This window comes from Molothrus ater, chromosome 19 (genome assembly GCF_012460135.2).
Source record: "Molothrus ater isolate BHLD 08-10-18 breed brown headed cowbird chromosome 19, BPBGC_Mater_1.1, whole genome shotgun sequence".
Classification (NCBI taxonomy): domain Eukaryota; kingdom Metazoa; phylum Chordata; class Aves; order Passeriformes; family Icteridae; genus Molothrus; species Molothrus ater.
The window spans coordinates 8892493-8913149 of NC_050496.2; the positions used below are offsets into that span (position 1 = coordinate 8892493).

General features: G+C 42.7%; 1 protein-coding gene across 1 annotated transcript in view; it reads right to left on the reverse strand.

Annotated features, from left to right (window-relative positions):
* Positions 1-753: 753 nt before the first annotated feature.
* Positions 754-20657, reverse strand: part of ERN1 (endoplasmic reticulum to nucleus signaling 1) — a 32236-nt gene continuing 12332 nt past the window's right edge. The window contains exons 3-22 of the mRNA XM_036394462.1: positions 15336-15369; positions 14318-14390; positions 13583-13655; positions 12352-12474; positions 11639-11740; positions 10956-11217; positions 10277-10355; positions 9414-9576; positions 8478-8596; positions 7961-8152; positions 7123-7378; positions 6351-6441; positions 5846-6035; positions 5270-5369; positions 4624-4823; positions 4268-4415; positions 3706-3833; positions 3025-3148; positions 2712-2779; positions 754-2501 (exon numbers count right to left, since the gene is read on the reverse strand). Coding sequence (XP_036250355.1) covers positions 2295-2501; positions 2712-2779; positions 3025-3148; positions 3706-3833; positions 4268-4415; positions 4624-4823; positions 5270-5369; positions 5846-6035; positions 6351-6441; positions 7123-7378; positions 7961-8152; positions 8478-8596; positions 9414-9576; positions 10277-10355; positions 10956-11217; positions 11639-11740; positions 12352-12474; positions 13583-13655; positions 14318-14390; positions 15336-15369 — 2732 coding nt within the window. The 3' untranslated portion in view covers positions 754-2294. The remainder of the gene's footprint in view (positions 2502-2711; positions 2780-3024; positions 3149-3705; positions 3834-4267; positions 4416-4623; positions 4824-5269; positions 5370-5845; positions 6036-6350; positions 6442-7122; positions 7379-7960; positions 8153-8477; positions 8597-9413; positions 9577-10276; positions 10356-10955; positions 11218-11638; positions 11741-12351; positions 12475-13582; positions 13656-14317; positions 14391-15335; positions 15370-20657) is intronic.

Consider the following 20657-nt stretch of genomic DNA (forward strand, 5'->3'; position numbering starts at 1 on the left):
TTCAGGAAATAAAAACGGGGAAACTGCTTTAGATAAATATTGCTGGTTCGAGCTATCAAGTATCCACCCACTTCACAGCAGTGCTGCTGCTGATTGGTGCTGCTGATACAAGTCCAATAGCCTTAGCCCCACCCAAAACAGGTGTCAAGATGGGTGTGGAATTTATTATTTCTTTGTTTTGTATTTTAAACTTTCAGATGCGTCTCACTGCCCTCTATATGAGCTACCTACTCACTCCAGGCCCCCTCACCAAGCAGTGGAGAGGTTGGGAGAGGTGCCTCGGTCCAGCCCTCTGTGCCACTGGGGCCCAGGAAGGCTGGGCTGCAGCAGAACTGTCCTAGTGGCTTTTGGTTTCCTGTAAATCACGTCATCAGTCACCAGCTCAGTTTCACCAAAACTAATTTATTTAGGGGTATTTCTTCACCACACAACAGCACAAAGTGCTGCCATTTTATCTCAGCTGTGCGTGCACCTGCCTCAGCCACCAGGCTGGAGGGGGCTGGTGCCTGGGGACTGTCAGAGTAACCAAGGAGGCTCTTGGGCCTTCAGGGAGGCTCCCCCCGACCTGAACAACTCCTGCAGCCGCTGTTGGGTCAGAGGGCAGGAGATGCTTTGAGCAGGCTCAAAACCAGGCACGTGTGCCCGCCCGAGGGCGGCAGGACCAGGCTGCTGCAGGCCTTGGCCCTTCCCTGCTCAGCTCTGCCAGCACCAGCCCTGCTGGGTTCCCTGGCCACACAATGGCACTCAAAGCTGTGGGGTTTAAATCTGAGTCTTTATTTAGTAGATTTATAAAAGACCTTTACATGAGAAATATAAAAATATGAAATAGGCTTTGAATCTTTTTAGGTAAAATTACCATTATTTTTTCAAGCTTTAGAACATGTAACCTGCACAGTTTGGCATCTTAGGTCAATTGCTCTCACACATTGTAAAAGTAGGAAAAAAACATCGTGTAAAGTATCTCCAGAAAAATAGCTGTATGTACCCCATCATACATGGGGTATTACTAGCAATAATTTATTTAAGACACAATGGCACAGTCATACAAATTCTCACTTTCTAATTTCTCCTTTAATTAATTCCATTGAAAGATGCAGTATCACTTTCCACTTCCAGTTGTTATCTGATGGTTAAATATAAACACAAAACTGATTAAGACTGATTTGGCATGCTTCATACTTGTACCATGTGGATTTGATACCACTTTGTAGTAAAAATTAAATAAATATAAATACATTAAATAAATATATTGTAAAAGAACACCCCAGTTACATTAGAATTCAGCATTTCTTCATCCTAGCACACATGACACTTTGTCACAGCTTCAGGGCCAGTGTAAAGAAATACTGCACCTTTAACCACACAGGCTCCCATGGATGGAATTACCAGCCCCCCCCACAGGAAATGGGGTTCTACAGCTCTGTGGCACCCCTTAAACACTGCCCTGATCTCACTGCTCTGAGCAGATCTTGCCTCCTGTGGCTCTGTGGCTGGGGCCTTTTCTTAGTCCTCGAGGGACATTTGCAGTTGATGAGTCTCAGGCAGCTCCCAGCTGCCATTGCTTGCTGCAGGTACTTGAGCAGATCTGTTCTCATATACTGGGAGTTAAGGATTGTTCAACCTGTTCTGCAAATACTGCACCTGTTCTGCTTCATATTAAACAACAAGACTTATTTTCAGAGTAGGAAAACCTTGAATTGATGTTTCAAGTCCGTATTTTTTAGAACTGTTTCTGCTCAAGTATAAGGGACTAACTTTCCAGAGTAGTACTGGTAAAACAGAAATGGTACTTTCATACCATTTTTAGGATAATCATGAATGATTCCCTTTACAATCACTGGGGTGTGCCTAATGTGGCAGCAGTGCAATGGCAGATTCAGATAATTTGCTGCAACCAAAGGGCTCCTTTTGCACATCCCAGTCCTGAGTAATTATATGATTTCAATCACTGAATTTGATTTTTTTTGTTGTTGTTGTAAAACACACCTGTTACAAAATCACATACAGTACAGGGATATTGGGTGATGGTTAAATCCAGCTTTTGCTCTTCATGTCCACAGTCCTGAAAACTGCCTTGGAGTCAGTAACTCCATGCCAGGGTTCATCACTTCACCACTCGTGCCCTGAGCTCCACCATCTCCTGATCCAGCACAGCCACAGGTACAAGGCACTTTTTGGAAGCTTGGTTTCTTCAGAGAGAGAGAATTCAGCTCTTTGATCCCACTTTTCCCTGCTAAGGGTAGGCCTGTGCTTGGAATGTTGGTCCCAGAGAAGAAAGCTCCATCCCTCTCCTCTCAAACCGTGTCTCCTGTAAGGCTCAGCTCTGCAGAGTCCTCAGCATAGTAGTGCTGGAAGAGTCTTTCTTGGCAGCAGATGTGCATAGCGTGGTAGGTGTGCAGGAGCAGGCGAGGGAAACGAGCTGTGAAGTAACACACAAACTCATCTGGGATGGAGCCCAGGGTCTCCTGCACTTCGGGAGGCAGTTCCCTGTAGTGGTGCTTCTGTGGAGCAAAACAGAAGAGGGAAAAGCTCAGTCAGAAGGTTCTTTCAGAAGCCTCTTGTAAACAGAGCTGCTGGCGTTCCTGGACACAGTAACCTCCTACTGGACTCTTGCAAAGGAGCTCAGTACCTAAATCAGGGTCTGATACAGGCTGGCAACAACAGCAGCCAGAGGCAGGAAGCCAGAGTGCACGAGGAAAAGACTCCTTTACCTTATTTCTCATTGCCCTCAGCAGGTCCCGGACGGAGCCACCTTTATAGGATCTGAATTTTCGAAGATCTGCAAGAGAAACAAATTGTTTTGTGTGTTGTGATGCAGTTTTAGGTGCTGGGGTGTATGTCTGCAGCCACAGATCCTTGTAGGTGTGTTTCAGTACATAAACACGTACTTCCACCTAAAGAAACACTTTACTCAGGCAAGTAACAGTGATGTACCAAAACTGAGACAGTGTTAGCCTTACTTTCCTGTCCCAGCAAACTGGGAACAGCAGGTAATTCCCACTCTGTCAAAGTGCTGTCCCTTACCTGTCTGAAGAGGAACAGTGATGTGCTCTCTCCAGTCCATTTTCACCACTTCTCTTCCACCTCTTTCTAACTGCTTGACTATTGGACTGTCTAAAGATTCTTTCTCTATCCGGTCACTAACATCCTGGAAGAGACATTCAGATTATTTCTAGTTTTATTTCCAAGTTTTTCCCAGTATTTTCAAATTGCTGCTTCTGGCCCATTACAGCCTGTCCTGGCAGTGAAGTTAAAATTCCATTCCATGACAGCACTTGGGAATAGGATACAGAAGTTTCTGAGATTATTTGTTTCACCCTCTTCCAAAGCTCTTTTAGCACAGAGGAGAAGATAAGGCTGGAAAGGATCTCAAGCCCTCAGCCATTTCCCACCCCACATCAGGATTCAGTGCTTGTTCACTCCTGTCCTTGAAAACCCTCTTGGCCATGTTCTCTGTGGGTACTGTAGCTGTGGGTGCTGCTTCTCCCACCAAGTGACCTTGGTACCATCAGCTCTGGCCCCCTCTGACAGATCTGCTGTAAGACCAAGCCAATTGCTCAGGAGCTCCACCCTGTTTTACAACTGGGCTGCCTCGCTCCTCTCAGTAAGGCTGTGGATTCTGTGACCTCAGGCACAAAAGAGAGACTGAATTCAAGACCAGAAAAAGCCCTGAGAACCGAGAGGAGAGAAAAGGCCATCACAAACCTGAAAGAACTGGAGCTGTTTTTCTAGACTCCAAAAGAAGGGGTGTTTGAGCACACAGCTGGCAGATGGCCGTTTCTGGGGGTCCATGTTTATCATCTGCTCTATTAAATCACGAGCGACAACGTCTTCTGCAAGGAAATTTACTTCTTTAGTTTTATTTTCTCTACGTTCTTAGGCTGTAGTAAAATGTAAAACTTTGTAATTTTATAATATTTTTTATTACTTCAGAAATTAGTACTTCAGAAATTCATTATGGTCTCTACTTCCTCCTGTCCTGCTAGTCCAAGTGCTGCCCTCACAGATGTGCTGGGCAATCAACAGAAAGACTATTGAAGACTAAGAATATCAAAGTTCAGCTCTCTCTTTCTTTAAATACAGGAAATAACTTCACAGTCAAGACTACAGAGTTGCCCTGGGGCACTAACTCCAAGAACTGTAGGCCCTTTACTTCAGGAGGATCTGAGGAGTACAGCTACCAGGGTCACTGTGGGCCTTGGTCCTGTCACTGGTGCTGGTGTTTAGCAGCCTGGGCCCTCAGTGATCCCTGCAGTGCAGTCCTTACCGTGCCTCCCTGCCTCCAGAGCCTGCAGGCTGTATGCTCCCAGCAGGATGTTGGCTTGCCGCTGCAGGGACTTGCCAAAGGGATGGCCACCTTCAGACACCACGTAATAGAAGACACAGCCAGCTGAAAAGATGTCCACAGTGTATGTCTGCAAAGAAACAGCCTTCACTAGCACTGACATCTTTGCCCCTGAAAGCTCTGATTCTCACAGATGATTATTTTGCATCTGAGAGCAGAAGGAAATTTTCTGACTCGCAGATTTGAGCTGCAAGGCAGCCTGGGGGCCCAGGCACCAGGTGCTGCCTATTTTAGGGTCTGGCCTGGTCCTGGGCAGCCTGGGAAGGGTGAGCACTTACAGGGTTCTCTTTGCAGTCTTCACTCAGCATCTCTGGGGCGATCCAGCCCTCAGTGCCGGGCACGCCCGAGCGGCGGCTGAAGCTGTGCCTGCCCACTGCCAGCTTCTTGCACAGCCCAAAGTCTGAAATCATGGCCTTGACTTTCCCGTGAGCGTTGGGCATCGAGATGAGGATGTTGTGGGGCTTCAGGTCCCTGTGGACTGTTACAAACACCCACTTGTCCACTCAGGCAGTCCCAACAATCTTTGTAAATTTTTAAGTGGACCTTTCATAAGGCTGAACCACCATTGATGAAACCAAAGTCATAACTTCAAATGATTTTCATTGGTAATTTCATTTTTTTTATTCCACCATGTTTCCTACAACTCCTATCTAAAAACTTCAGCACCCTGCACCAAGAGTAAGGACTTGCTTTAGTACTTCAGGGCTGCAGAATGTTGCAGGGACAAGGCCAGTGTCAAATCATAGAACCACAGAATGGTTTGGGTCCAAAGGGACCTCAAGGATCATCTCATTCCAACACTGCTGCCATAGGCAGGGTCACCTTCCAATAGGCCAGATGAACAGTACCAGATCAGTTTCTCTTTATTTTACAGCTAAGAAAATGTAGTTCTCCATCCAGTCTTGAAAGGAGAGGTGTTCTTACCAATATTCAGGGAGTGCAGGTAAGCCAGCCCAGACGTTGTCTGCTGCAGGAGAGTGATGGGTTGTAAGCCATGGTGGCTGAAGACCTTCTGCTCAACATACTGCAACAGAGAACCAGGAGAGTCAGCCACAGCACTGCTTAGAAGCTGCATAAATAATAAATCCATGCACTTCACCCACTAAAAGATAAATGGATAAATTGTGCTAGCTGGTAAGACACAGCAAAGACCTTTTTTTTGGCTGAAGGTGATGATCTCTAAAGTCTCATTCAGAGCTAGAATTCTGTATAGGACTGTGCTCCAGAAAGAAGAACAGTCTTCAAAGTCTGCATGGTAGGAGAGGGAGGATGACTAGAAGGGAGTCCTTCACAAGAAGTTAAAAATCAAAGCACAACAGCTTCTCTCCATAAATCAGTCCAGGGTTAGGGATGTCTTTCTACAGGTTTGGAAACTCCCCTGTTCTAGGAACATGGAATTGTCACAGAGGTGACAGTGGGAGTAAATGGCACTTCAGCAGCTGAAGCCCAAGGGAAGGGAAGGCCTTGCAGGGGGAGGATGCTCCCAGGCCCGTGGGTCACCTCCTGCAGGGTGGCAGCGCAGAGCTCGATGGCGATGTACTGGAACTGCCGGTCCCGCTCCGTGCAGAAGTAGCGGATCACGTTCGGGTGCTCGTCGGACTCGCGCAGCAGCTGCACCTCCCGGTCTGCGAAGCTGAAGCACTCGGGGAGAATCCTCTTCACTGCCACATCACGGTTGTCAAAGGAGCCCCTGCAGCCAGGGAGGGAAGGCACAACAACCCTTCACACTCTGGAGCCACAGCACGTTCCGAAAATGTGACAACAGAAGCCATTGTAGAGGCCAATGAAAGCAATTCCTGTGCTGGAAACAGGTACATTTGGCCAGTAAACACTTCTTAGGGAAGCAAAGTAGTTTTTGCTGGTGAAGAAAATGCATGAAAATATTCCAGACACATGCAAAAAGTTTCTGTTCATAGTAGATGTGAGGGCTTTTATAAAAAAACAAATTAAAAGGACCTAATTCAAACACAACATTGGTCTGTTTAGTGCACACATTCTTTTCTACCTGTAAACAATTGTCCCTTCAGCACCATGTCCCAGTACATCTTTAGGGTTAAAGGAAATCTTGCCAACAATCACTCGGTTTGCTTCTTCATCTGAACAAGAAAAGAAAAACAAGCACTGGTTTAGGATGGGGCAAGGCAGCCTTTTAAAACTGCACAGACCTTGGGGCCAGTCTGTAAAAGTCTTTTAGGTCATGTTCAAATTTAACACACATATGATCAAAAGAAATGAACATGTCCACGTTGGTACTTACTCTGAGTAGGCAAATAGTCTGTGGTGACCCAATGAGCCAACATCAAGAATCTAAACACATTTACACACACCTTATGGCTCATGGCTCTGAGAAATGAGTGGTTCTCAGCAGCCAAACTCTTTCTAAAAGTTGATCTTGCGTTTAGGAAATACTGGCTGAGAGTAATGGAAGTGGGTTTAGTAGCCTTTGAAGGGACAATGCGTGCAGAGGAAGACCAGGCAGGAAGGTTGTGCTGCCTAATCCCCATTTCTTGAGTCCAGTTAACCATCTTAATATGTGTTTTTATTTAAATGAGTATCTCCCTGGAATGGCTGCAAGTGACAGGAACACACTGCCCCGGGCAGCACAAGGCCACAGCTGGCTGTTACTGTAAAGCAACAATCCTGCTGAGGTGCAGGGCCCAGCCTGAATGGTTCTTTTCATCTTGCTGAGCTATGAAGTATCATCAATAACTGTTCTACTGTACCATCACACAGAGTGGGGAATAGAAACACAATAAACCACACTGAGTCAACTTTACCTCCCTCTTCTTGCTCAGTGGAGAGGCAGCTCCCAACATCAGATGTGGAGATGTTGGAGTAGGCAGAGTGGTTGGAAGCTCGGGGGGACAGGTTTGGGGTGCTGGCAGCTGAGCTCTCTGTCCGGCCGTACGACGTGTCCAGGAAATCTGCCTCGGGCGGGAGCTCACCGGGAGCACCAAAGGGCAGCTTCTGCTGCTGCAAGAGCTGGATCTTCTCTTCCAGCTGATGCTGCCTCTGCTGCTGCTGGTGCACGCTCTGTGAGAAAGGACCTCAGTGAAGATTTGGCAGTCAGGTCACGCAAGGGAACGCTACAGCTTCTGGGGAGCTACTCCTAAAAGGTGGGAGCCAAACTCTCCTGCCCTGTCCCTGCCAACCACACAGGCTGGGGAACGTTCACTCACAATTTCTATTTCATTCTGGACTTCCATTGCCAAGATGAGAAATCACATGGCTTGGTTACAAAAAGTTGTTTCTGGGTTGACCAGGAGTCTTTAAACCACAGAAGGATAAAGGCTTTGATTCAAAACTTGGAAAACCTGATGGTGGTTTCAGGTGAGGAAGAGAGGAGCAAAGCCAATAGTGCTGTGATCATATCCAAAAAGAGTAATACCTACAAGAACCACAACTGGTGGATGGAAAAGAAAACCTCTCTAGAGCTGGCACATATGGCCAGAGAAATCCCTGTTAAGTCAAACTCGTGCCTTTGCTCCCCAGTGCACATCTGTGAAGAGGGAAATATCCCTGGAGTGTGTCACTAACTCCTGTATCATTTCTGGGCTCTACAACATTCCTCATGCCCCCAACACTCAAAAGCACATCAAGCCAGGTCAGCATTACCATTGGGTAGGTGATGATAAAAGCGACCCAGCCCACAAGCAGGAAAGTGCTGAGGATGATCGTGGCCATGTCCTTCAGCATGGAGTCCACTGGAGCCTCTGGCCGCGGGATGGGCCGAGCAGGGGTCTCCTCCATCTCCTTTGGAGCAGCTGGAGGCCCTTCTGTTGAGGAACCTTCAACAATGTCAATGACCTGAGGCAAAGAAAGCTCTGTTAGCTCAGTAGCTCTGTGGGTAATGAGGCATTCCTAGTCAGCCTTTCTGCTACATCATTTTTAGACATTTCTAAACCTACCAAAGTCAAAGTTTGCATGTGGGGAAAACAATGCAGCAGAAAGCCCTAACTCTGAAACAAGGAATGACACTTCCTCATACCAGTGATTCTATGTGATAAGTACATGAGCATCTGACACAAAAAATGTGAAGTAATTCCATGCATTTTCCTCCTGTATCCTTCCCCAACTTCCACTCCTTTATATTCTTCTCTCATGCAGTAAGAGAATTATTCTCATCACAAACCTCTTCAATCGTGGCTTTCTCAGAGTCAGCTGGAATCACATTTTCAGGCCTCTTTGGTAAATTGCTTGGGAATTTCTCCAGGATCTTCGTGGGGGCAGACAATGGTGTTTCATGGTGCCCTTTAAATAAAACACATGTATTGAAACAGAAAGTTGTCCTTTTTTAGGAAAGATATTCTTGATTGCAGCAACTTTGCTGCAGAGTGAGAACATCACAAAACATGATGCTCATGTATAGAGCAGGAAAGAGAAAGGAGAGGGAAAATGGAGGGCAGAGGCCACTGAGAGCTGCAGGGGAACATGAACTGCTTGAGGGAACTGCCTGACATGCAGGAGAGAGGCTATTAGCAAGGAAAGGGATCATGGGAAGAGAAAGATGGCACCTTAAAAAACTGAAAGTCGCACACTGTCCCTGCCCCAGAGCTCCTGTCACATACATCACTCAATTATCACCAGTCATCACTTAAAACTGAACCTCAGACAGTTCCTCATTTTTGAAGCAAAATTATAAATGCACTGAAAATTCAATTCCAAAATTCAGAGACTTGGGACACACAGGACAGGCTGACAATTAATAAACATTACCTTCAGCCTCTGTGTTTTAATCCATTTACAAAATGGAGAAAACATGACTGTCTGATCCATATGATGAGGATTAAGGTAACAACATGCACAATAAGAAATCCAAACAGACCCAAATACAGTATTTACAGTAAATGATAAATTACTATACTCCTCTCTGAGGGAGAGGGCAAATAAGCAATAAATCACTTTCCACACATGGAGCATTTCACCTTGTCACAGAATAAGGCAGGAGGAGCCTTGGGAAAAACAGAATGCAGGTGGATATATAACACATTATTTTATATGTAAATGGAGATAAATTAGACACTATTCCTAGAATTCAGTAATTATGGCCAGGCAGGGCCTCCCACACCTATCAGCAGCCAGTCATTCCAGTAGTTGAGCTTGTGCTTTTCCTTCAGCCTGCCCGAAAACTTGACATCGGTGCTGGGTGTGATCACGCACTCGCCGCTGTCTTCAATGGTGACTCCTTCTGTTTTTGGACCCTCCAGCAAGGGAATGGCGCTGCCACGGGGCTGCAGAGAGATCCCTGTTACAATTACTGTTACTGTGACCTTAGAATATTTAAATAGGCAACTAAATTTAAAATCTGGAGGTCAAAATGGGTGGGCAAGCAAAGATTACTGGCAGCAAAGTCACTGTGAGTAAACACGGCCATTAACGCCCTCAGCAGCTGCTGCCACAACCTTGGACATTGGACCTTTTCAGGGACATGCTGCCTGGGAGATGAGATTACTCTTTTTTTGTTTTCCCCTACAGTTAAGCAGGATCTGTATTGCCTACCTGGCAGCCACAATGAGCAAAACAGAACTATGAGCTGTCTGTGGGGAGTTACTTTGATGAACAAACCAGCAATTTTAACTTGAACCACAAAGCACCAACAATAGCAGTAACCTCAGGTCTGCTCCTGCTGAGCCTGCCTGGCCCAGTTCCTGGGGAGCTGCAGTTATTGCTTTGCAGCATTGGAAATGATCCTGGAAGTATGGTCATGTATTCTGTGGTTTTTAATTGTTTCAGGAAACAATTAATTTGCTATGCATTTGTTGATAAAAATCTAAAACTCCTCAAATTTCTGTAGATGTACAGTCTTCAGTGTTTTATTTTCTTTTCCGATTTAATATAATTTTATGCACAATTCCATTTCCAGCTTTCTTCCCAGCCCAGGGAAGCACTCATTTCAGAAAGACACTTCCCACCCAGCAGCTCCCCACTCACCACCACAGTGACTCCCTCGTGCACCATGGAGGGCGACGCGTACAAACTCGTGGAGTATTTCCCTACGTACAGGGTTGGGCTGCAGAAACACAGTCACTGTTAGCAGCAGGCAAATGGATGTGTGAACATCTCAGCTAAAACCTGGGCAGCACAGCCCTGCAGAACCAACGCAGGAGCTTCCCAAATCATCAGTATTTGTATCTTGAAAAGCCTTGATCTGTAAAATTAAGTACTGCTGTACTGTGAAGTGCTTTTTTTAATTATGAAAGCATTGTCAGTTCATTATTCACAGCACCATCACTCATTTGACATAACTCATGTCCTATTTCTGCACTTTTCAATAAATGGCATTTGCCAAAATGCTGTGCACCATTTTTATAGTGTGAAAGGCTTCACATTAGGAAAACCAATTTAATTCCTCATTGTGAGAAACTATTCAACACAGAACATCTGATAAAACTTAGGAATATAGACTTCCCAAGTTTATAAGACTTTTTGGTTTGGTCTCTGACCTTACAGACTAAAAGATCAAATATTATATAAAAGAACATCTGAAGAACCAGAAATGCTTTTATGCATTCGTTTCACCATGTTGCAACCTGTAGCACAAGCCTTAACTGTCGTGTTTAATGACAAAGCTGTCGAATGGACAGTGAGAAGAGCAGAGTCTCAGGCTCACGTTAGTTTGCTCTTGGTCTCCGTTTCCTTAGGGAAGGGATATTTCCACTTGGTGATGTGTCCAACCTCCCCGGACATGAAGGTCAGGTAGCGCAGGGTCTCGATGCCCACGTTGGTGTGCAGGACTTTCCTCAGCCCCTCTCGCTGCCAGATGTAAAAGGCCACCACGGGGGACGCGTAGTTCTGGATCCACAGCACGTCCCCGGACTCGCTGTCCACGGTCACCACCAGCCCGTCCCCGTTGGACACAAAGTGGGACATTTCTGCAATGCACAAACGTGTGGAGCTTCCCTGGATTCTGCAGCTTTAACAATGCACAGGAAGAGCTCTGGAGTGCAGTCACCACCACACCTTTCACTGCACAGCAGCTGAGCAGCAAAGCCTTGGCCAGAACTGGGCAGACACAAGTCCAGCTGCCATTCAGGAGCATTGCAAGCAGGTTGTGCACCAGAGTTCAGATTTGCTGCCTCTCCTGCCATTTCTCACTGATTTTAAGGAATCACACCTTCAAGAGCTGCAGCCTGCTGGACTCAATTTACCTGAAGCTACCTAACAGGCTTTAGATATTGCAGTATGTGATGGATAAAAATGGACAGAAGTACATGCACCACACAAAAAAATCAGAATATTTTTGCCTATATATAAAACTCCATTGCAGGAGGGAGAAAGCAATTAAATTCTTACTGTATTTTATGTCTTCATCAGGCAAAGTAGCTGCATAATCAAAATAGGTGGCATTCCATCGCAGCTCCTTCTTTTTGGTGTCATACATTGTGATTGTGTACTCTGTTAAAAGATATACAGTCTGTGAAGCAAAAAAACCTATGAGAGAATAGAATCAATCTTCTCCAATCTGAGACACTCCTCAAACACCACAGCACTCACTGCTGTCAGCATCTCCTTTTTTCCCAACACTATCCCATGTAAAGGGACACACTGATAGAGAGGTTAAAGAACAAGTCTGTAACTCTTATTCCTGTTTCTAGTCAGCACCTCCATGGTGTTGGTCTGACTTTACCAGATATTTAGCACACTGCACTTGTGATGTCAGTGGATCTGCTCTATTTCCATCTTCTTTAAACAGTTTTTTAAAAGCTGTATGTTACAGAACAAACAGTTCTGCTGGTACTGGAATACATCATTAATTACAATACAAATGCCACCTTGTCAACAAAAAGAATAATGGACCTATTGCCAAAGTTTAAAAAACATTATCTCACTGCTCACTAACTGGTAAAGTTAATAATTGTTCTGTGTACAGTCTAAAATCATAATTCAGAGAAGTTTTTCCAAAAATGAACTTGAAAACCTGAACTGACCGCAGGGTCATTTGTTATGAGCCTAAACTTTAAAAATCAGAATTTTCTTTTAAACTACAGTAAAAAAAAGCATATGACCTGTTCTCCCAAGATACAGGAGGGATGTTGATGGGCAAAGACTTTCTGCAAAAGAGGAAGTCAAGGTCTGCTGTTTCTCCCCAGTCATGAGGTCAACCACGTACCAAATATCCTGCTTTTTACCTGAAATCATAATTGAAGTCACATTACCATTCAGTTGGGAAAACTGCACTTTCATTCAGCTTTTCAGTCTTCCTTTTTCTTTAGTAGACTCACGGACTTAGCACAAATAAAGCATTTTTAATAAAACAGTTTTTCACAGTCAGGCTTAAGTTTGTCATTTAGCACTACTGACCAACCCCAAATACTGACCACAAACCCCAAACCCAAATACAATATTTAGAAGAGTAAGTACTATTGGCTGAATGATTTTTTTCACATATAAAATCTAACAGAGCTCTGAGTGCAGCAGATCCCAGGAGCTCTCAGATGAGGAGACTGAAGTGCTCATGGTGATAGACAGGAGGTGGAAAAAAAAAGTGAGGGTCAACACCTTACGAATTGCTTAAGGATTGTAATCCAAACATCCCACTCGAGACTATATGAGCCATGGCCTTAGGAATTTCTTTGAAGTTATTACATGTATGGCATGTTTAGAAGCTTCAAATAAACATTTTTCTCTCATTTACTGGCAAGACTTGAAGTGGAGAACCAGAAGGAGCATTGGCCCTTCAGAGATTTAGAAACTAAGCTCACTCTGATCTTCACATATTTTACTGTTGTGATAAGTAATAGCTGCCCTTTCTTCTCCTTTTCTCCTCCCAAATCCATTTGCAGTTAGAATGAGTCAGGACAGTGAGCAATAAGTTTATTATTTGTACTGTAAATGAACTGACTGTATGTCAGACAATGGAGGATGTCTAACTGTGGTGAAATGGGATTGCTAATTTTATTCTAATTATCAGGCAGTCAATGCCATTTATAATCATAAGAAGATTTTAAGTAGAAGTCATATTTTGTTGAGAGACTGCATCTCAAGAAACAAAAAATCCCCATCCAGGCATCTCACTGCTAAGAAAAGGTGTTTATTCCTTCAGGAAAACCAATTGGTTTTAATCATTACACAGGAACTGCATTCTATATTAATCAGATTTTCTGTTATCAAAAGATTTATGAAAGATCATAATTAATACCCAAAATAAGGCCTATTTCCTTCAGTCTGTCTGGGAGTCTCTACATTTTGTAGTTGCTGAACATCTTGCAATGTAAAAGAGATAAAACTTGAGCTCACCCATGTACAGGATCCCATCAGAACTGCGACAGGGAGATGCCTGCACCAGCTCTGGGATAGTAAATGGAAGTTTCTAGGGGAAAAACAAACAAGCAGTAATTGCATTGGTTATTTCTATTATTATAATACCTGAGAATTCAGCCAGAGTAAATACTAAAATATTTAACAATGCCCAAGTTCCTAAGGGAAATCATAGCAGCTGAGAAAAAAGTTCTTGTAGTAAGGCCAAACATTTTATTTGAGTATCACCACAAAGTTTAAAAATGAAAGTCAAGCATTAAGCAGTAGCTGTAGCCTACATGGATTGGTGACTAATTTGAAAGGTTCAGCATTTTTGTTTGCTTACTAAATACTATAAAGCCCCTCTAAAGGGGTTAGCACCGAGCATTTATTAATCCTGCTTCTGGCAGATGGTTTTAGAAATGTGTTTGGGGAGAGTGACACATCTGATCAATGTTATTTTGGATATACCTTCCCATCAAATCACACTGAGATTATTCAGAATTTGGATAACAAACCATAAATTTTATTTGTAATTATCATTATTTTAGCAAGTTACAGAAAATTCGTACATGGGGACAAGACGCGGTGTTGATATTTTCAAGTAGAAATCCCTTCCTGACAATCTCAAGGTAGCAACATTCTTATCTAACAAAATAAAAGTATGTTTTCCTTCTGCAAAGGCATGAGGTTGACTGGGGCATTTTTTAGGAGAGAATTTAAAAACATACTTACAGTCAAGCCTTCACTGTTCTTGCCACCAAGTGTGTACAAACTGCCATCATTTGGGTCTGGAAGAAATGCTGGCCTAGGATTTAAGCAGCAATTATAAATGATAAAAATGTACTGTGCTTCTCAGAGAGCAGGAAAGAAACTGTGGTCACTGCTGGCTTTACAGAGAAGTTCATCTGACATTGAATTTTTTGAAGTTTAATTTATTAACTGTGAAAATTAAAAAATATAGGGAAGTTTCAGAACTGATAAAACCTAAGACCACTAATGTATTTGAATGCACAAAGATCCAAATGTGGCAGGCAATGACTCAGGTGAAAGCTTTTAAACTTAACCTACAAGCTCTTAAATGACACAGATTTAGAACAAACCTAAACAAATAAACAAAACCAGAGAGCATAAGAAGGCAGGAAACGATGAAAGAGTTTCCAGAATTAAGTAAACTTGAGAGGTAAAGGGATCCCTACACCCAAACTACACAAAGACCTCCAAACAAACTCAAACCCTACTGTCTATGGTTCTATCATCAAAAAAAGAATGTCATCACTGACTTCAGAGACAAAGTTCAAGTCCCAAATTTATTAGCTAAATGTGAGGTTGCTGCAGGGAGCAATCTGAATTCACAGCTCGAGGATGTCATTTGCAGATTCTGGTTGTGGTGGTGGTTGTAGTTTCCTGTGTTTCACTGGTTTAAGTCTCTGTTTGAGGGGGATAAGTACAGAATCCAGAATCAGTCCTGGCTCTGTCACTTCCCACCTGCCACCCCTGGCACAGTTCACAGCCCTGATGTCCAAACCCAGCAAGGGCTCCAGAGAACAGGCTGCAGACAGGATGTTTCTTCTCAGCTATTGTATGTAGCTAATTCTATCCTCTTATCTGTTCCCCATGCCACCTTAAATGGCATTCTGCAAGGTGTGCAGCTTGTCTAGAACACAGATGGGTTTGGTTAAAATTAAACCAAATTTTAAGACGTCAGTGGAAATCGAACAAGCTGTAAATGAGTCAAAGGAAACAGACTTACTCTTCCACATGGATCGGCACCTGGAGCACAGGATCTGCACACACAGAAAAAGAAAAAGTCAAAATACTAGCAGTTCAATCCCTTGAACTCACCAGATACAGGATCAAGTCAGGCCTGCAACACCTTGCTCCTTTTAGAAAGGCTGATGCACAGTTTGAAAGTAAACTCTCAGCAGCCTCCTCTTGTTCCTGGAACTTGGTTCATAAAATGGGAACTACAAAGCACTTGGGAAAGTCTTCTGAAGTCCTTTATTCAGTTTTACCAACACTAAATACCTCAAAATTACTGAGAGCTTACAGAATCACAGGATTTTCATTCCTGATGCCAGCACCACAGAAGTATCCTGATTTATAAGACCTACTCTACAATTTCCAAGACAAACATGTGTTTATTAATGGTATACTGGCAGAAGATACCTCAGAAGGCAAGAGGATGCAATCCTCTAAGTATCTCCACTTCCACAGGGAAAATCAAACTCCACTGGAAGGAGTCTGAGTAAGAGGATGACAAATGACCAAGCAAACAGTGTTTTTCACCTCTTCTGTCTCCATGCAAACATCATGATGCAACAGGAAGGAAATGAGAACAAAAATACTGATGTTTTGACAGCCTTTGACTGGGAAACTGGCACAGGTTCTGGGCAGCCTGAGTGTCCTGGGGTATCTGCAGAGCTAAGCAAGACAAGAACAGGAAATTCAGGGCTCAGTACCCAGGGCTCACAGAGTCTGTACCACTCTGCAGGGCATGGCACCACACCAGAGCTGGCAATGGCCTGCAAGGATGACCTGGTTTACATGGATTAAAAAATCATAACCCCCAACCAAGCAGATCCCTGGCTGCAACACAGCTGAAAGCAGCAGCCACCCAAAGAAACACATTTAATGCCAGAGACAGAAAGAAAGCAGGATATGAGGATAACAGTACAGTTATCTTTATTTCATTGATTTCTTCTTACAACAGTAAACACTCTCAGAGCAGCTTTGTTCAGTATATAACTACATGTAATTTTTTTCTCATCAAGCCTAAAAAATGTTCCAGGATACGCTCCCAAAGATGTCAAAATAAATTCCATTTAATTCATTGAGAACCCAAACACACATCAAAGGCCATAAGAATAATTACCATTGGAACAAAGGAGCTTAGTGACTCATCTTCTGTATCTGTCTCTACAGACCAGGCTGCTTAGTCAGACCTTTTCTTGCATTAACTACATCAAGCAATGCATTTCTATCCCTTGTGTGAAGAAACTGGTTTCAGGATATGTTGGGAGGGACGCCCCTCTCATTGATTATATGTCAATTATTTCTCAGTGTTTGCTTGAAGTATTCCACAAGCTTTATAATATCTAATACAACACATGGTGAGTTACATCATCAGCTCTCCATCCCTAGGGAAAAACAAGAAAAAAGCAATTTTTGCCCATCATATACAGTGGATTGACTTGAGCTGAGCTGCTGGGTTGAGCTACTAAAGGCAAACTGAGACCAAGTTTATGGACTCAGGGTATCCCTAAATCTGGGTGAAATAACCTAAAAGAAGAGATTAAAAAACCAAAGGCAAGAGGTTTTGTAATGACAAATGCCTCATGGGAAGGGAATGCTCAGTTTTGTGAAAGAAACAGCATCTGAATCAGAACAAGTGACACCTGGCTCAGTTAAGTAAGATTTAATGCAAATGCTACAAGCATTGCTAAAGGCAAAAGCCAAATAAACTTTGTAAGTCTCTTGAAGAACTGATTACACAGAGAGTGTCTTACATGGTAAGAAAATAAACTCTCACCTGTGGTGCCAGTGATTATTGTGAGACAACAGCAGCTTCACCAGCAGCACTGGGGCAACTCCTTCCTATTCCTAAAAATGCCCTCAAATGATCACTAGGAGTAACAAAGCTGCACAACCTCTTTTTGAAGTGACTGCATATTTATTATTTCATTTTTAACAATGCAGATTTTCTATAAAATCACTTTCTAGTCAACCTGGGCTAAAGTTAAGACTAACTAACATAAATAGATTATTATCAGAATAATCCTCAGAAACTTTTAATTTTAATTAGAGAACTATTTCTTCTCTGAATTAAATGGTGGTGTGAAGTTGTTAGATGAAATTACAGTGTAAAACTACTACAATCTGAATAAATCTCCAACTTTCCTAACTGCACTGTTAGTGGCAGGACACCTCAGCAGACCAGCACAGACTGGGATTGCCTCAAATATCTCAGTATTTCAGGGGCTTTTCAAACACTGCCCAGGAAAACCTGAACAATTACAGGAAATTTCAAAGTAGATTATGTCTTCTAGCAACTGATCCTGGTTTGTCCTTGACATTTGCAGGAGAGCCTGGTTAGTAATGCTTCCCTAGAGCTCCTTCTCTCTCCTGAAAATACAGTGGGGAGTAGTAATACAGTAAAACATTTTTGGGCCAATAGCTTGGTTTTATTTAATTTTCTAAAACTGGGCAATCTATTTTTATTAACCAAAATAAAGCACTCCCCTCTGCTCCAGTTAAAGATCTGAGAATTTTTGCATGGTTTTATTGACCACACAGTATCACAACAGTGAAAGGACACACACACACATCTCTATGTGCAATGATTATTTGCATTGAGCTTTTATCCCTCAGCTTATATTTCTGAAAGCTGTTGGGAAAGTGTCACTTAAAGCAGTTTCCAATGTCATCAATCAATGTCTTCTACACTTTAATAAACAATGCCAGAGGTCTCATGAATGTCTCTATGTTTTGCAGTGTTTTTCTGAAGCACTGCTGCCTATCAGATGACATGAAGGATTCTCATGGCAAATCCCAAACTGTTCAGTGTGTACAGAAGCATCATTGTCATGAAAGTCCTTGAACTTCTCTTTAGTACCATGTCTTCAACATCATGTTCTTCATCAGAAATGAAAAAATTCCTGCTTTTACTTGATTTCTTAGTAACTGAAACTCGATTTATGAGCAAAGATAAAAAAGTGGTAGAAAGAACAGATTAAGAATTTATGACAAAGCAGCAACAATTTTTTAGGTACTTATTGGCACATGAGCCAAAACACTGATTATTCTGATGGCTTCCTGCACACTGAAGTGTTGTGTGTGAATTGTTAGAAGGCATTTATGGATTTCTGATTGATTTGCCCACATGAGGCTCTTCACAAGGATGAAGGAGTTAGTTTTCTAAAGTGAAAGGAATGCTCCTGTCACTACTAGCACCATCCACCTGGAAAGACAGACTGTGGAAAGCCATTTTTCTACATTTTTAGTTAGTGAGGTGATGTAAATTTTCTCATTTTCTTAACACTTTTATGATCTTGAACCCAGGTTGTGGCTCTGCAGAGACAGATCCTTTGAAGACAGACAATAAACTCTTCACATTCACTTTCGTGTGTTTTGGGACCTGTTCCAACCTCTGTTTCAAAGTTTGTTTTGAAATAAGAACTTGCTCTGAGCTAAAAAGAGAATCTCAAGTTGAATTAATTGTTGCCAGTTCTTACAATAGTTTTCATGTGCTTGAACACAGAGCAGTAAAAGAGTGAGCCCTCTTGTGACTGAAGGCACCTCTTGCTCCACAAGGGGTCAAACAGAAAAAGCTCTTGCAAAAGTCTGAGTCCTCCTCTCCAGCTGCTCCCCACTCAAGCGTTGACATGCTGGGACTGCTCCACCTCACTGCTTTCAAAACTGCCTGGCTGCAGCTCCCTGTAGCTGGGAAAGTCCCTCTAACAGGCCTGATCTGCTCCAATACCAACAGCAGCAGTGACAACCCCTGAACAAAGCAGAGCTATTCTGTACTGGAATGAAAGCTGGACAGAAAATGTGATAAAACTGAAAAATACATCTCCCTCTCCTCAAGCTTCCATCCATGTAGCAGGGAAAAGCCAAATTCTTGCAAGGTCCTACAGAAAGCTTTTTCCACTTCTAGACTAAGAAAACAAATGTCCAAACAACTCTGGAGCATGGTGGGGGTGAGTTAGGAAGCAGGACACCATTCTGTAAATATCTCCAGTGCTGGAGAGAAGACTGAGTTTTCTATAGATATTTCCAATGGTTTCCAATTTTTTTTTTCCTGCAGCCTCCACTAAGGCAGATTATGTTACTGATTCCTACATTAAAAACCTGCAATTCAGCACACACAAGCTTTAGCTTCCTGAACTGGTAACACAGCCTCTATTAGCAAAAAGTTGTAAAATAACCTTGTTAAGAAAAAAAATTAAAATGAGATTGATCCTACATTATAAAGATTTATTCTAGAACTCCAAGTGTTTGTTTACAAGTACAGCAGTTATTAGAAACCTGTTAACATAATGTCTGCCCAGTAATTTGGTAAATTATTTGGCTCTATTCCACTTCCCCAAAACGAACATTTTGACCTGGCAGCAGGCAGATGTCCCAATCCAGCTTTGGTTGCATCATGGCCAGAATATATTTGTGAGTGGGCAGAAGTGTGCAACACATTTCAGATGGTTCTGACCCACACTTTGCATACATATATGGAAAAAAGCCTTATGAAACTGTACCCATACACTAAATATAATGCATTTAACTTTTCTCCATATTTCACAAATAATGTAAAAAAATTAAGATAAATTTGCCCTTTGCCCAAACTCTGAGCATTTTTAACATACAAGATAAAGATAAAGATAAAGTTGCATGTTGACATCACTGTAGTGTGCCCTTAGAGCCAATGACTGGAAAGGAGAAGTGGGAGGCTGAAACAGTGACTAAGTCACTGCCCCACTGGAATGAGCTGGAAAAACGGTTTCCTGCCCTGAGGCCCTACCACAAGGTTTGGGCTAACGGGCCAATTTAAACCCATCCTCATCTGCTGCTGCAGGGACTGCAAGTGAGGCTAGAGACACAAAGTGTGCTCTGAAATTTGCTGACAACAGCACTGTTCTACAACTGTTCTGTTTTGACAATCCTTATTAGGTACAACTATGCACAAAGATATTATTTCTTGATATTATTTATTCTGATATTATTTCTTTTTGGGAAAAACCACTGTTACTAAAGCAGGACCTACAGACCTCAGACTTGCCCTTTAAAATCTGTATATTGGATCCCATAGATAGATAGATAGAATCTTTATCCCTTTGTCTTATCATAAGAGCCCTCTAAAATCTACGTTATGAGTGAGGTGTTGGAAATCAAAACCTTTTAAATTGATTGTGGACCATCATTTTTTGACTGCTAGAAAGAACTGAAGATCATAACAAAATTTCTACTGGCTCTAAATGGGGATCCAAATCTGCACATATTAAATGTTTTTCTGGCAAAATACTTTGAATTAGTTCTTAAGGGAAAGCTTTTAAGGAGCTGGTGAATGAAAAAAAAAAAA